Source organism: Amia ocellicauda, chromosome 12, assembly GCF_036373705.1.
Source record: "Amia ocellicauda isolate fAmiCal2 chromosome 12, fAmiCal2.hap1, whole genome shotgun sequence".
Classification (NCBI taxonomy): Eukaryota; Metazoa; Chordata; class Actinopteri; order Amiiformes; family Amiidae; genus Amia; species Amia ocellicauda.
In genome coordinates, this window is record NC_089861.1 from 26,295,326 (window position 1) to 26,311,394 (window position 16,069).

Sequence of the window (16,069 nt, forward strand, 5' to 3'; positions counted from 1 at the left end):
TTTATTTTTAACTGCTGCTGCTGCTGCTGTGACTGTGCAAGAACACCGATACTCTGGCTGATAAAGGGTCAAGTCCGTTCAGTCAGAACACACACTGTTCCTTTCAGCCCTCGGTGCTGGGAGGAGGGGTGTATGGAAGCAACATGAATCAGCTGGACACGTTTAATAATGCAATTATGTCTTGACGCGTATGCTTAACAAATGACATTTTCTAGGTAAATGGAAGTGTGACGGAGGGGGGAGGGGTGTGCATGTGTGCGGTGAGAGAAGGAGGGCATCGTGACGTCAGAGACGCAGATTCGGTTTTTCTGGTCTCGATGTCGTTGCATTGGTCCAGGCGTGTTTTGAGCGCCGGAGGAAGGAAGGGGAAGGTGTGTCCTAGCGGGGCTGCCGTTGTTGCAGTCCTCCCCGGACGTCATCGGGAAGCGACGGGTGTAGTTGTTTCGAGGTTGGTGTCGTCGCTCTCGCCGTCGCCGTTGATAAATAACAGAGAGCTCGAAGTTGGGCAGTTTTTAATGCGGACCCAGAAGCCGGTGCGGTCATAGCATCTGTCACTGCAGGGAGAGACAGAGGAGACTCAGAGAGACACACAGAGAGAGGGGTGAGTTTGTTTCTGTTGTCCTGTCTCTAAAGTTAACACATCGGTAAAGTGTACTGTGCTAAAATAAAGTGTGCTGTGCTATAGAATGCCACTATACTGTACTGTACTGTACTATACCACACTATACTGCACTCTACTACAGCATTTCATACTACACTGTACTGTATTATAGCACACTGTGCTACACTTTACTGTACTACAGAATGCCATACTACACTACTGTTCTGTATTATAACACACTGTGCTATACTTTACTGTATTATAGCACACTGTGCTACACTGTACTGTATTATAACACATTATACTACACTGTACTGTACTATAGAATGCCATACTACACTACTGTACTGTATTATAACACTGCTACTCTGTACTGTATTATAACACTATGCTACACTGTACTGTACTACAGAATGCCATACTATAATATGCTGTACAGCATTATACTGCAGTGTGTGGTATTATACTGTATTCTACTGCATCATCTGGGCCCTTCTTATTGATCTCTGTAAATAATTGATAAGTCTGATCAATTAGGATCTGGCTGAGACACGGGGAGAGAGAGGGGCTGTTACTGTTAATATTACTTGGAGCGAGACCAAGGAGGAGATGGACAGAGAGGGACAGACAGACGGACGGAGAGAAACCAACGGTCACGCTGTAATTAATGAAGAGCAGGAAGTGCAGTGTGGCGTTTGTGGCCACTTCATGTACCAATCCCCGCCAGGACACACACACCCTGACGCACAGAGAATCTCACACACACATTTGTGTACTTGGACACATGTACACATGTACCCACACACACTCATATTCCCCTCAGTCACTTGACTGCTCTCAGTGAAGAGGGCCACTGTGCTGAGTTTCTGTGTCCAATCGGACTGATTTCCACGCTGTAGGGGCATGGAGGGGCAGTGACGTCATCTCTAGAACAGGGGTCTCCAGCCCTGGTCCTGGAGACACAGTACAGTACAGTACAGTACAGTACCACTACTAGATGTTGTACATTTGTAAAATGTATTATTATGGTTTGAATTGCACTGTAATGTGTAAATTGGAATTTGTAATGTTTTATGCCATGAACTGCACTGTATTTTTGCATTTTGTATTGCGCTTATATTTTGTAAGTCGCCCAGGATATGGGCGTCTGCTAAGAAATAAATAATAATAAATATAATAGATGTTTATTGAGTCTCAGTTGCTTATTGTGACTTCCTGTGTTCTTATTATCATTTCCACACAATTTCTCACTGAAGTTTTATTTATGTTTTTTTTTTTTCTGACAGCTTTCAAAACCGACTAATCCTAACATCTGGTCCTGCTACCCTACATTTTTGATCGCCTCAGAAAACAGGAAGAGGAGGAGGAGCCTTCTTCAGTGGCCACACCCCAACAATACCACAGGACATTTTAAAAATTCCCTTTGGTTGCTGTGCCGACACTCTGGCCAATAGGGACGTACAATACTGCGGTGTCCTGCAGGGCGTTTTGCCCAGGGCTCCCTCTCCTGGTGCCAGTGGAGTATTGCGCCTGATGGACTCACTGTAGTGCACTATCCAGTCAGCCAGTTTCTGGGCTGTGATTTAAACCCCAACCAGTAAAACAAGACACATTCTGGAGATGAGGTACTGCATGTGTATTGTGTGTTATATTATTATTATGATCATGATTTTGATTATATATTTGTAAAACGTTGCTAGGAAGTAATGTTCAAAACTGAACAATAATAAAGTAAAACAATAATAATAAATAAGCAGAGAATGCCCAGATGGAGATGCCTTGCTATTGGGGGTGTCGGGATGGTTAATTATGTCATTTATAAACATTTACAACCATCAGTTCAGGATTATTTTCTGTGATTTATAACGCTTGTCTTTCCCCCCTTCTCACACTCTCCTCACTCTCCTGTCTCCCCTCCCCCTCTCTTTGCCCCACAGTATGGGCAGTGTGCTGGGCCCAGTGCTGGTGTGGGTGCAGGAGGTGGCAGGGGTGTGGGTGCTGCGGGCGCGGCGCACTGTGCTACAGGCCGCAGTGCTGGTCTGTGTGCTGGTGCTGCTGCTCTGGGTGGCCATCTTCCTGTACGGCAGCTTCTACTACTCTTACATGCCCACTGTCAGCTACAGCACACCTGTGCACTACAGCTACAGGTATCGACACACTGACACACCTGTGCACTACAGCTACAGGCACTGACACACCTGTGCACTACAACTACAGACACTGACACACTGATACACCTGTGCACTACAGCTACAGGCACTGACACACCTGTGCACTACAGCTACAGGCACTGACACACCTGTGCACTACACTTACTCACCTTTGCCTCCAACCCCCCACCCTCTTTCTCTCAGGACAGACTGTGACCCTCAGGACTCTGCTCTCTGCTCATTTCCCTTCGCCAACGTCTCCCTGATGAAGAATGGCCGCGAAAGGGTACAATGCACTACACTGCACTACACAACACTACACTGTACTACACTACACTGCACTACACTACAGTGAACTGCTCTATACCCACACAGCGTTGTCTCCGCAGGTGCTGATGTATGGACAGCCATACCGCGTTGCGCTGGCCCTGGAGCTGCCTGAGTCTCTGGAGAACAAGGCGTTGGGCATGTTCCTGGTGCGCCTGTCCTGCTACACCCTGGGCGGGCAGGTCACCTCCACCGTCTCCCGCTCTGTAAGGCACAACCTCTCTCTCTGTGTCTTTGTGTCTCTCTCTCTGTCACAGTGTGTGTTATTGTGTCACAGTGTGTGTCTGTGCTCTCTGTGCTCAGGCGATGCTGCGCTACCACTCTGGCCTGCTGGAGACGCTGTCCACTCTGACCCTGTCCCCCCTGCTGCTGTCCGGCATCTCTGAGCAGAAGCAGCTGCTGGAGGTGGAGCTGCACTCCGACTACAGGGAGGACTCGGTACAGCCCCCCCGCCTCCCTATCTCCCATTCTCCCTGCCCCCTGTCTCTCTGTCTCATTGCGTGTCCCTAACTCCCTCTTTCTGACTCTCTCCTTCCCTCCTTTTCTCCCTCTCTCTCTCCTTTCTTTTTCTCCAGTATGTGCCGACCATCGGGGCTCTGGTGGAGATCCATTCTCGCAGGATCCAGATCTACTCTGCACAACTGCGCATCCATGCACACTTCACTGGCATTCGGTATACAGGGCGGAGGGGCAGTGTGTGTGCTTGAGTGTGTTTCGAAGTTGATCCCTATGCTCTCTCATTCATGCTCTCTCTCTCTCTCGCTTTCTCTTTCTCTCTCTCAGATACCTACTGTATAATTTCCCAATGACATCTGCAGTGATTGGAGTTGCCAGTAACTTTGCGTTCCTCAGTGTCATCGTGCTGTTCAGCTACCTGCAGTTCATCTGGGGGGGCCTGTGGCCTCCGGAGCACATCCGCGTCAGGGTGGGTCCAGCTGGCAGAGCGACACACGACTGGACTGGGCTGGGGTGGACTGGACTGGGGCGAGCTGCATTATATTGTACTGGACTGGACTGTATTGCGCTGGGCTGGGTCACATTGTATTGTACTGGGCTGGGCTGGGCTGGGCTGAGCTGAGCTGGACACTTGACTGGGTTATGTGTCCTGAGCTGCACTGCTCTGTATTATACTCTACTGTAGTGTACATTAATACACACTGTTTCTGTGTGTGTGTGTCTAGATGACAATGGGTGACCGCTCTCGGCTGCAGCAGAGGAGGGAAGAGACTCGGAGACGCATGGAAATATCTAGCACACAGGGTACATGTACTGCCAACAAACTCAAAATGCAACTCAAACTACACACCACACACTACACACTACATGTAAAACAACCAACACTACATAGAACAAAACACACTGCATATAGCTCTGCTCACCCCCTATTGCTTGCGCTGTGTTTCAGCCCCGCCCACAGAGACAGGAAGTGAGATCACGGCAGGCGCTGGGGAAGGACCCTCAGGGCTGTCCAGCTCAGAGCGCCAGCAGGAAAAAGGTAAAGAGAGAATGACTGACACACTGACTGACTGACACACTGACTCACTGACTGATTGACACTCTGCTTGTCTGTTTTCTGTTGTGTATTGTGTAATGTTGTGTGTGGCTGTTGTGCAGATGACTTGGATGCAGTGAGAGACGACGCACTGGAGACGATCGGCTCCCTGAGCGCCTCCCCCAACCTGCAGCACCCCTACTCTGGTACTACACATCTACTACACCACTGCAGACACAGACCACTACACAGCCACTGCTCACTCAACTACACAACTACTACACCCAGGCGCAGACTGGCCATTGGGAAGTGCAGGAGAATCCCCGGTGGGGCCAGTCTGTTTGGATTATTATATTTTTTCCCCTTTACATGCTGAGAATGACACTGTTATTAACTGGGAAGTCTCTATTGTGCGCACATCTTCACTCCAGTCCTCTCTTGGGTAGATCCAATATTGTAATATCTAAGGGGGGGGTGAGAAGTGTCCACTCCCTGATTGGACTCGCCCCAGATTAAACCAGATCTCCAGTACAGTGATAATAATGTGTTCCAACAGTGAAGTGATGTTTAATAGTATTATAGATAAAGTAATGTTTTTTTCAAGCGTAGTTTGTGAATTGAGATGATAGCCAACAGTTGCTATTTGAATATCCTGAAAAGTCCACTTTTTGGGTGATTTTCCCAATGATCCAGGGCTTGTTGGTCTTGGATGGTTCTCATCATGAGGGGTCTGAATCTGTACGTCACAGATTAATTCCCAATACCTTAAACACTGTTTAACTGTAAAAAAGTGTTGAAAGCACTCACTCGTAGTGTAGATCGAATTGCTGTCCATTGTACTGCTACTTGAATGTAAAAATGTATAAACAAAGTGCTTGTTGTTTTACTAGAGTTATTTTTTTAAAACTGTTTCATTAAGTTTTTAACTCTAACCGCATTGGGGCCCAGGTATTAATGTGTTTGTTTTAGAGTTTTGCTGTTTCCTCATTGGCTGTCCAGTCTAGTCAGAGTCCGAGTCCGCTGACAAGCAGCTGCAATCAAAGCTGCCTGTTAGACATCACAGTCAATGAAGCTGCTACGTGTCGTAAACAAACTGATACAATGTTGCATCAATGACTGCAAAGCCACATCTCGCCTAACTACACCATTACACAGCTACTGCTCACTCAACTACACAACTACACACACTCTCAACTCTACAACTACTCTGGTACTACACAACTACATTCCTACTCTGCTACACCACCACTCTGCTCATGCACAGCTACACAAACATACTCTACACATCCTCTTCAGTGCTGCATGACTACACCACAACTCCTCAGGTGCTACACAACTACACACAACCATATGTGTGTGTTTTCTACAGGGGAGACAGAGTAAGAGTGAGAGAGAGAAACAGACAGACAGATAGACAGGATCTCTGTGCCAGCTCTTGTACAGGACAGAGATGAATAAAGAGCTTGTGACATCAGTGTGTCTGTGTGCATCCCTCACCCTCTCTCTGTCTCTCTCTCTCTTTCTCCCCCTCCCCCTCTCTCTCAGTGTCGGAGTCTTCCTCAGAGGATCCCCCTGAGCTTCTGGAGGCTCCAGACTTTGTGGAGGCCAGTGTCTCGGAGGAGCTGGAGCTGCAGCCCGTGGAGCCCCCCCTGCCCGACACCGCTCTCCGCCAGCGGACCGGCCCCTGCCAGCGGACTGGCCCCTGCCAGAGCTCTTGAACACATGGACACATGCCAACACACACACTCACACACACACACACACAGACACTCACAGAGAGACACACACACTAGTGCTGGGACATTATTGTGAATTTCAGCATTAAACTCTGTGCCTTTTACGCCCTCTCTCACACACACAGGGTGGAGGGGTCAGCTGGGTCTCAGACTGTAGTTTCCATGGCTACCTTCTTATGTCTTCAGTGTTCTCTGTTCATGATTTTGCATATACATTTAAATATATAATATATACACAGTGTGTAGTAGAGCAGTGCTGTTACAATAGGAGGCTGTGCTGTAGTAGCAGTGTAGTAGCACAGTGCTGTTACAGTAGGAGGTTGTGCTGTAGTAGCAGTATAGTAGCACAGTTCTGTTACAATAGGGGGCTGTGCTGTAGTATCTGTGTAGTAGCACAGTGCACTTACAGTTACCACAGCACAGCCCTGCCACTGCAGTGAGTGGGGGCAGTAGTTTCAGCACAGTAGCCTACAGTCACAATTAATATGGTGGGGGTTGGGGGGGGGGGGGGGGGGGATCATAGCTTGATACCTGTATTTATTCCATTCTAACTTATTAACCCTTGATGTGCACTGAAGAGAGGTTCTTACTATCAGTAGTAATATCGTAATTAATATGAGTATTAATAAGGTTATTATTCTGCAGAATTTGTGAAACCTATTCCAGCTCCAGTCTGACAGTGCAGTGGAGTCAGCGTATTGATCACTGAAACAGTACAGTGCACTTTATTGATCACTGATACAGTACAGTCAGTATTGATCACTGAAACAGTACAGTGCACTTTATTGATCACTGATACAGTACAGTCAGTATTGATCACTGATACATTGCACAGTATTGATCCCTGACAGTGCACTCTGATGCCACACTCCGCCTGTCGGGCGACACATTCCAATGATGTAATGACGTTGTTTGTAGTTTCTGAACCACTGTTGTTTTCTTATATAATAAACTGTTTCGCAGCGGCAGGCCCGCACTGTGTGTGTGTGTTTGTGTTCCTGGTGTTTATCAGCGGTATTTGCATGCCACCTGCGATGCTGTATCATCATGCGGGTATTTACGGAAATACGAGTTAATTTATGCTCCTGCAACTACGTCACACAACCACGACCAAGCCTCCCTAAGTGCTTTCCCGTCCTCGAGCAGAAAAGCGGTAGTATTTGTTTTTTGGAAGGGGGTTGCTGTAGTATTGCCGATAACCACCGAGTGTCGCTGCCGTGCCTGTGCGCACAGCTCTGGGAGGAGGGGAGCGGGGGGAGGACCACGATGATCCGCACTGGCGCTGCACGCCGCTGTTTTGGAAACAGTTGACCGCTTCATGCAAAGTACCTGGGGAGACGGATACAGAGAGGCAGGTGCAAGAGGAGTGAATACGCACACACTGAAACAGACGTCCAGTACCACACCGCTGCGCCGGGAGAGCTTTACTATTGTTACCAAGTCAGATCAAATACATCGAGACAGAGGGACACGACCTGACACGCCAACTAAGTGGACACAAGTGTGCGTCGGGGCATGAAGCGAGGTGCTGCACTGATGCGACAGGTATGGGTGTTTCGTGGTTTCTTTACGTAACTGCCTGGGAAGAGTGATCACATCACCCTGACTGAAGCTCCTTCCGTCGGTGATGAAACGGGATCCCCGAAACTGTTTGAAAAGGTCGCTTTCACTCTCTCTGTTTATGCACTCGATTTGTGTATGTGCTTTTTTTTAGTCTCCCAGTCAGTGTGTCAGTGGGTGGGTGGCAGTGTGTTGTGTACTGAGATCCGGACCCGCAGGTTCAGTGCAGCTAAGCCCAGAGCAAACGCCAGATTAACAAGAACAGAGAAGAGAGCGGTTGTAATATCAGTATTGGTCCTTGAGTTTTACTGTATTTGATCACAATTCAAAATTTTCCTGCTCCTACTGTTTTTCCCAGGATCTCAGTTTGAATTCACTGTGTCCCCAAGGGCATGTCCCACACTATGTCCTGAATGCTGCTTGTCCAGTTATTATTTAGATTTTCTGGATTTTATCATTGAGGTAATGGTGTTTATATATACTTACATATATAGTGTTCCCTGCCCCACTCCCTCTCTCTCTCCCTCTCTCCCCCCCTTCTCTCTCTCTCTCTCTCTAGGTTGAATGCACATAAAGTGCTGGACAAACAGACAAATATTATAGAAGGTCACACACAGGGAGAGAGAGACTCGGGGGGTTGATAGAGGGACTCAGAGAGCAACTGATGGGATAGAGGGTATAGAGTGCCTGGTGCAGGAGTGCATTTCAAAGCCTGCGTGTCCACTGGACAAGCTATGGGACTGGCTAGAGGGAGAGGGAGACTTTAGAAAGGATTTCAGGGATTTGAAGGATTGAAAAGAGAGAGTACTTCAGGAGGAGAGAGAGGACGAGAACACTGAACGAGAGAGGGAGTATCATTCCTAGCAGCATGGAAGTGTCAGATCTGCCTTCAGTCTTGGGGGGGTACCGGGAGGAAGAGGAGAACATGGAAAGAGAGATGGGGGTGGGGAGAAGAGGAAGAGGAGAAGGAGAAATAGAGGGTGAGGCAGGAAAAGATGGAGAGGGTGAAAGGGACGGACAAGTGGGAGGAAGAGAGAGAGAGGGAGGTAAAGCGGGAGAGGAGCGAGACATAGTGGAAGAGAGAGAGACAGGCAAGAGAGAGCAAAGTGAAAGTGGAGGAGAAAGAGAGGGAGAGCAGAGAGATCGAGAGCGGGGGGAGTGGGAGGCACAATTGGACGCACAACAGACATATTTGGGATCAGAGAGGCACCGACATCACGCTGTAGACCCGGCACCATCCAGGCTGGACCTGCGAGCTAGACGGGCCTCGCTGTTGGCCCTGGGGCACTGTACCGCGTTCTCAGAACCAGGACCCAAACCGGATCCCGGGAATGCAGAGACGCTGTCGGAACCAGAGCTGGACTGGGGAGCGATGGGCAGCAGACTGGAGCCAGCCCCAGGGAGACTGAAGCAGGAGAGAGGGTGGGAAGGAGAGAATAGAGGGGGATTGGTAGAAAGAAAGGGGGAGGAGGAGACTGAGAGAGAGGGAGGAGGGAGAGAAAAGGGGAAAGGTGAAGAGGGAGAGGGCAGAGACAGGGGGAGAGAAATTGAGAAAGCGGGTGAAGAGGAGAGAGAGAGGGAGGGAAGAGGAGGGGGGGAGGGGCGGTGGCAGGTCCAGAGGCAGAGGGAGCGGCTGGGGGGCAGTGTGGAGGGGGAGGAGGAGGAGAGGGAGAGGAGGAGGAGGAGGAGGAGTAGGAGGAGGGGAGGGAGTGAGGGAGCCAGGGAGAGAGAGAGGGGGAAGGGGAGGGGAACCTGGAGTGGAGGGAGCTGGCTGAGATACAGAGTGCTGGCGAAGAGAGAGGAATCAGGAGAAAGGGAGAGGGGAAAAGAGGGAGGAGGGGAGAGGGGAGGCACGGTGAGGACCGATCTCCTGTCCAGGATGCTGCTTCACTCCTCCACCTCATCCACCTCTTCTTCCTTCAACTGCTCCTCTGCTGAGAGCGATGAGGTCTTCACTGAGGAAGAGGAGGAGAGAGGAGAAGGAGAGACCAGCCAGAGGAAGACTATGCGCAAGGTGAGAGGGAGGGAGGGAGTGTGATTGTTTGTCACAACCAACTAGCTGGGGAAGCCCAAAATTGTTTTTCCTCCCTTGGCATCAGTGCAGTGTGTGAGTGTGTCGGTTCAGATCTGCACTCGTGTTGAAGCAGCTCCTGCAGTATTTGAATAACAGACGACTGATTTGCATGGAGTGCTGCCACTAACACTGACGCACTCAGTGTGTTTGTCAGTGTGTTGACCCTATGTGTGTGTCTCAGTATCGCTCCTGGAAGACGTTCCTGGCGATGATGCAGTGGTCGCTGCGCAGACAGAGTTCCTGGGTCCAACTGGCCGGACACCAAGGTCAGAGTCACCTACAGCCAGCCCCCCCCCCGTACCTCACCCCCCTCTCTCTCCCATGTTTCTCCAGCTCTCTCTGCAGCTCCATATTCCCTCTGTCTGTCTGTCTGTCTGTCCCTCCTCTCTCATTTTCATTCTCTCACTCACATAACCCTCTCTCCCTCAGGCAATGTGCGCCCCAGCGAGGGGGGGGAGGTTCTGAAGCGGTTCAGCACGGCGGAGGGCTCCTGCCTGCAGGCCCTCATGGGTGATGCGCTGCGCCCCTTCGTACCGCAGTTCCACGGCGTCACCACCAGAGGTGGGGAGAGGTACCTGCGGCTGGATGACCTGCTGAGCGGCCTGGACTGCCCTGTCATCATGGACTGTAAGATGGGCATCAGGTGAGAAGGGGGATGGGGATGGGGGGGCACACACTGAAATGCTGCAACTGATAATGACACCCTCTCTCTTTCTCTCACCCCCCTCTCTCTGTCTCCTTCAAATTCAATTCAAATGGTGCTTTATTGGCATGAGAAACATTTGTAGTGTTGCCAGAGCAATTTCATACACACACCGACAGTAACTGTACACCATCTGTACACACTCTGGCCTTTCCTTAACACAGGGAAGTGGGACAAGGCAGTGAAAATATAGGGGCAGGCAGTATTTATACAATACATACGTATGTATATATACTTAAATCATACAAACATACACATGTACACCTGCCCATAAATAAACACCCATATACATTTCTCTCTGTCTCAGGACCTATCAGGAGGAGGAGCTGGCCAAAGCGAGACAGAGGTCGTCCCTGCGGAGTGATATGTACCAGAAGATGGTGAAAGTAGACCCGGCCGCCCCCACCTCGGAGGAGCACGGCCAGTGCGCTGTGACCAAGCCGCGCTACATGCAGTGGAGGGAGAGCATCAGCTCCACGGCAACGCTGGGGTTCCGGATAGAGGGCATCACTGTGAGGGCCTACTGAAACACTGACACACACGCTGACACACACACTGACATGCTGACACAAACACTGACACACACTCTCACACACCGATACACTGACAGACTGATGGCCTGACTCTCTCTCTCTCAGATGGAGAGTGGCTGTGTCCTGAGGGATTTTAAGATGACTCGAACCCGGGAGCAGGTGATTGAAGCCCTGCTCACCTTCACCAGGAGCAACCCCCACATCTTGGTCAGTCTGCCCCCCGCCACTCTCTCCATCCCTCCCTATCTCTGTATGGACAGTGTATGCAAATTATTATTATTATTTATTTATTAGCAGACGCCCTTATCCAAGGAGACTTACAAAACATAAGAGCATTAAAAAAGTGCAATACAGTCTAAAATTACAGATCAAACAGTACAAATTACAGGTCAAAATTACAGAAGTGCATAAATAAATATACAGTTAATACAGGTCCTACATCCTAGATTTGTGAGCTACTAATTGCAGACAAGATGTGAAGTCATAGTTAATAGCTCAGGGGAAGGGGACATGGGGGCAATCAATATAAACAACACGAGTACTGGGAAGTTGTATGATGAGAAGGTGTGGTCAGTGTGTGGTGTGCTAATGAGCAGGTGTGGTCAGGGTGCTGTAGGACGACTACAAGACTGCGATATACGTTTTGTCACCAAGTGCCCTGTACTCCGACAGACACCCCCTGCTTCTCTCATTCTCTCTGCCTCTCCCTCTTTCCCACTCTCCTCTCTCTGTCTCTCAGGAGGCATATCTCTCCAGGCTGAGTGACCTGCATGCTGCTCTGCAGGAGTCTGAGTTCTTCCAAACACACGAGGTAGTTCAATACAGCCCAGACTAACAACCCAATACAGCATGATATAGTCCAGTCAATACAGCACAATACACAGCTCAGCCCATAGAGCCCAGTCAATACCGCTCTGTACAGTTGACTACAACACAGTCCAGTCCAATACAGCGCAATACAGTTCACAGCAATGTAGCCCACAATGCAGTAAAGAACAATGCAAAACAGTCCAGTGCAGTTTACTACAGTGCGTGCAATATGGAATACTGCAGAACAGCACACTAACCAAACCCCCTGCCCTGCCCCCCCCCCCCCCAGGTGATTGGCAGCTCGCTGCTGTTTGTGCACGACCGGGGGGGTGTGGCCAGCGTGTGGATGATTGATTTTGGGAAGACAGCTCCGGTGCCCCCCGGACTCCAGCTGCGCCATGATGTGCCCTGGGCTGAGGGCAACCGGGAGGATGGGTACCTCATCGGCCTGGGCAATCTCACCACCCTCATGGGCAGTGCACTGAAGCAAGCCCAGAATCTGGGTCGGATCGTGCTGGAGGAAGGGGAGCAGGACAAGGAGATCCCGGCCCAGACTGTCCCTGCCAAGGAGAGTACTGAGCCAGAACCAGGTCTGGACCCAAGCCTGGTCTGTGGGGGACCTTTGGGCCCAGCTGGGAGGCAAGGTGTGTTGGGGTCAACATTGGAATGTGGTTCGGCTGATGACACAAGCTCTGATGCAGCCCAGACTGGGCTGGGCGCAGCAGATGTGCAGGGTATGGACAGAACCAGACCGTGTCTAGACCCGCTCGCACCCAGTTCCCCCACTCAACCAGAACTCTTTAGTGTCGGAGCGGTGCCGTGTCACAGTGCTGCAGCTCCAGAACCACAGTCCAGAATAGATGCACACACACACCTTGCACCTACTGACTCCTCCAGCCTGTAACCCACACCAATGGAGCACCCACCCTGTCTGTCTGTTTTACTGTCCCTTTGTCTGTCTGCTGAGGGGGGAGCGCCTGGTGCCACTCCCCAGTACAAGTGTTAATAAAGAGAGAGTGAGTGGTCACACTTCCACATGTGTCACATAGGTTTAATTTCAGAATGGGGGGAGACATGTCTTTCATGCATTTCGAGGAGTTGTCGACTGGGCCGTATAATATTCTCATATCAAGCAGGGGGGGGCACTGTCAATATTGGGGGGACGTGTCCACTATGCTTATGGAGCTGGGGATACATTATGGGGAACGTTAAATTATACATTTAATGTTCTCTTAACATTGGGGGGACATGTCCCCCCACAAACCTATGCGCCTATACTCTCTTTAGTCTTGTTTTGGGTGTTTCACTGTCATCGCACTATAGTACAGTACAGTGTACACCTGACACTATAGACACAGTACAGTAACACAGTACAGTATTATGTCATTTAGATACATGGGGAGAATTAAAGCCTTTAAATGCTTGTTTCTTGTGACATTTCAGAGCATTTTTAATTCCATCCTAGGGCCAGTCATGCTCTGAATATACTACTTGTCATTAAAGAAAAAACAAAAACACAGCTTAACATACATGACATAAAAAAAAATGGCACACACCTCTTCATAGAACTTTTTCTTTCTAAACACTGACTTTAAAGAATTGTAATGGTGCTATAGGTTATAGTGAAACTTCAACTTTTAAGTGCTTTATATTATTGGAAAATAGTCAAATTAACTACTACTAACTACAACTACACTAAAAACAATTAGAAAAATTGGCTAGCTGAAAGCACACTGCAAACAATTAAACCACATGAAAACTCCCTGAATTGAAAGTGGAATAGAATTGGATACCATTATTTGTTGATTGGGAAGGATCTTGTTCTACTGCAGCTGCATTTTGAGTGTATCTACAGTCTTTATGCACAGCTCATCTGCATCACAAACATTTTTCACTTCATGTTGAGAAACAAAACCTAGATTATCTGAGGACATTAGGACCAAAAGATGCATTGAAACCATACATTGGCTAAAGCACCATGCACCTTTTCTGAGATACCTGGAATATCAATGCCCTCTGTTTCAAGTATTGCCAAATCTATCACATCACGTGCGCAATGCATTGATAGCCAAATAGCCTGACATCTGCTGATTTGCAAATGGCAAGAAGTTGCATTACTGGCTTTCTTAATTTACTTTTATGAAGGAATCTCAATATATAGTAGAACATTACTGTGAAGACCCAGTGAGTTAACAATATCAAATTAATTGGAATAGGCAACTACCTGAATAGAGTTGCAGAAAAGTCAGCATGATCTTGAAAAAAATGCCCATCTTGGAAATCAGACAAAATACCTTTGACATGTTTTGGAGGATTTAAAAATTGTGCTTGAACATCTACATTTTGCATTGGAATGTCCTCTTTCTGCCATCATCACTTTCTCCTAACTTGTACTCAACGCGATTAACAAAGGAGTAGTTTGATAAAACGTATTTTGTTTCCACTCTGTAGAAAGCTCTGACAAGCTTTCTCTGAACCAATTTTGCCTCAGGGAGTTACATATTTATTCAGAAACAAAACCATCTATTTCATGCTTCTTACAAATGTTTTGGACTTCATGCAATGTGTATTCCTCAGATACTTCAATTGATCTGGTGAAATCTGTTATTATTCCTTGGACTGTGGTTGAAAGTAGCATATGGATTTCGTGCAGTTTCAGAAATGTCATTGCTACGTTTCTTGTTAAACTTTCACAAATAATTTCAATGTATTCATTATCGCCATATTCATCATTATCTCCATTATGCTCTTCCATATCATTACTTGCTGCATTAACCATATTGATTTCAACATAATGCTTCAATAAATCTTTGCTTGAGGTATCTGGAGTGTTTTTGTGATGTCTGGTCATATGTGCAGTATATGATGAATATACTTCAAAACAAGCACTAGAGTTTTCCATCACACAAGCAACACAGTCACCCTGGCTACAGTGTGTGTTGTAATGAGAAGTCACAGCTCTCAATCTCTCCAATCTGTCATGACAAGTCGGGCAAGCAATCTGAAGGTTTAAGATTAGCTGTGTTGGGAAATCTGTCAGTGAGCATATTTCAGTGCATTATATAAACGTGCTTAATAAGATGCAACACTTGTAAGTAATTTGCAGCAATACCCACCCCGCACTGCTCTTACTTAGTCTTCAATGTCTTTCTTCAATGGAACTTCTGAAGGGTAAAAAATCATACTCAAATCTTTTTTTTTACAGATTTGCTATTTTAAAGATTTTTTCTAAAGGCTATAAGTGTCCATATACATCATATAATGAATGCAGAGTTGAGTCGAGACTCATGCAGAAAATAAATCAAATAAATTATGTGTACTGTGAATTATTGTTTGTATTTCCGTTCGAAAATCGAATAATAATGCACAAAAAAAGTCATAGGCAAGGAAAAAAAGTTCGCCCTACTCGTCAGCTACCAATCAACATTTTATAAAAGTTGGTCAAGTCTCTGGGCTAAACCTAAAAAGTGTTTTTTACAGAAACGTTTTTATCGGCCACTTGGGATATTTGCAGAAGTACAGGTTTGAAATATAATAGGCTAATTAACGTGTATCTTTTGGCAGACTATAAATGCTAGTTGGATGATCTTGTAGCAGCGTACAGTACCATCTTTAAAGACTTTCGTCGTTTTTGAACTTTAGATTTTCTTTCTCAACGCACAGAGGCAGCCCCCTGCTGGACTGCCGGCGCAGGCGCAGATCGCCACAAGTAAAATCTCGAGTCCTGGCTGATTGGGCTTGAATCACTACATATGCGATTGGGCGTCGGTATGAGCGGACCCGCACCTCTCCTTGAATCCCCTGCTGCCGGCCATTTTACGTTGTGAGGGGAAGGGGGGGATTGTTATAAAGTAAGTGATTGTAAGCGCTATTTACTGTGAAACCGTTTATGCAAGCACACCTTTCCAACGACACGCCGCCTGTAACATTACTGACAAAATAATACATGATCGTAATAATCATGAGGAAGTGGTTGCTACAAGATCCAGGGCCGGTGCTCTATTGCTTTGCTATGCTAACGAAAATTATATACAAATTGTCAACTGAGCGGCAGTTTTAAGTTTTAACTCAAACTGCTACAGC

General features: G+C 47.7%; 2 protein-coding genes across 2 annotated transcripts; both read left to right on the forward strand.

The window, feature by feature from the left end:
* The first annotated feature begins 361 nt into the window (after positions 1-361).
* Positions 362-6,800, forward strand: bscl2 (BSCL2 lipid droplet biogenesis associated, seipin). The gene is made up of 12 exons (XM_066719080.1): positions 362-601; positions 1,888-2,226; positions 2,539-2,748; positions 2,956-3,037; positions 3,141-3,284; positions 3,382-3,516; positions 3,654-3,751; positions 3,862-4,003; positions 4,260-4,338; positions 4,484-4,573; positions 4,693-4,776; positions 6,116-6,800. The coding sequence occupies exons 2-12, from the start codon at positions 2,222-2,224 to the stop codon at positions 6,286-6,288; spliced, it is 1,242 nt and encodes a 413-aa protein (XP_066575177.1). The 5' UTR covers positions 362-601; positions 1,888-2,221; the 3' UTR covers positions 6,289-6,800.
* A 2,875-nt stretch (positions 6,801-9,675) lies between these two features.
* LOC136764122 (inositol-trisphosphate 3-kinase B) lies at positions 9,676-13,019 on the forward strand. The gene is made up of 7 exons (XM_066717944.1): positions 9,676-9,880; positions 10,122-10,206; positions 10,370-10,583; positions 10,951-11,155; positions 11,282-11,383; positions 11,916-11,987; positions 12,276-13,019. The coding sequence occupies exons 1-7, from the start codon at positions 9,746-9,748 to the stop codon at positions 12,888-12,890; spliced, it is 1,428 nt and encodes a 475-aa protein (XP_066574041.1). The 5' UTR covers positions 9,676-9,745; the 3' UTR covers positions 12,891-13,019.
* Positions 13,020-16,069: the final 3,050 nt, after the last annotated feature.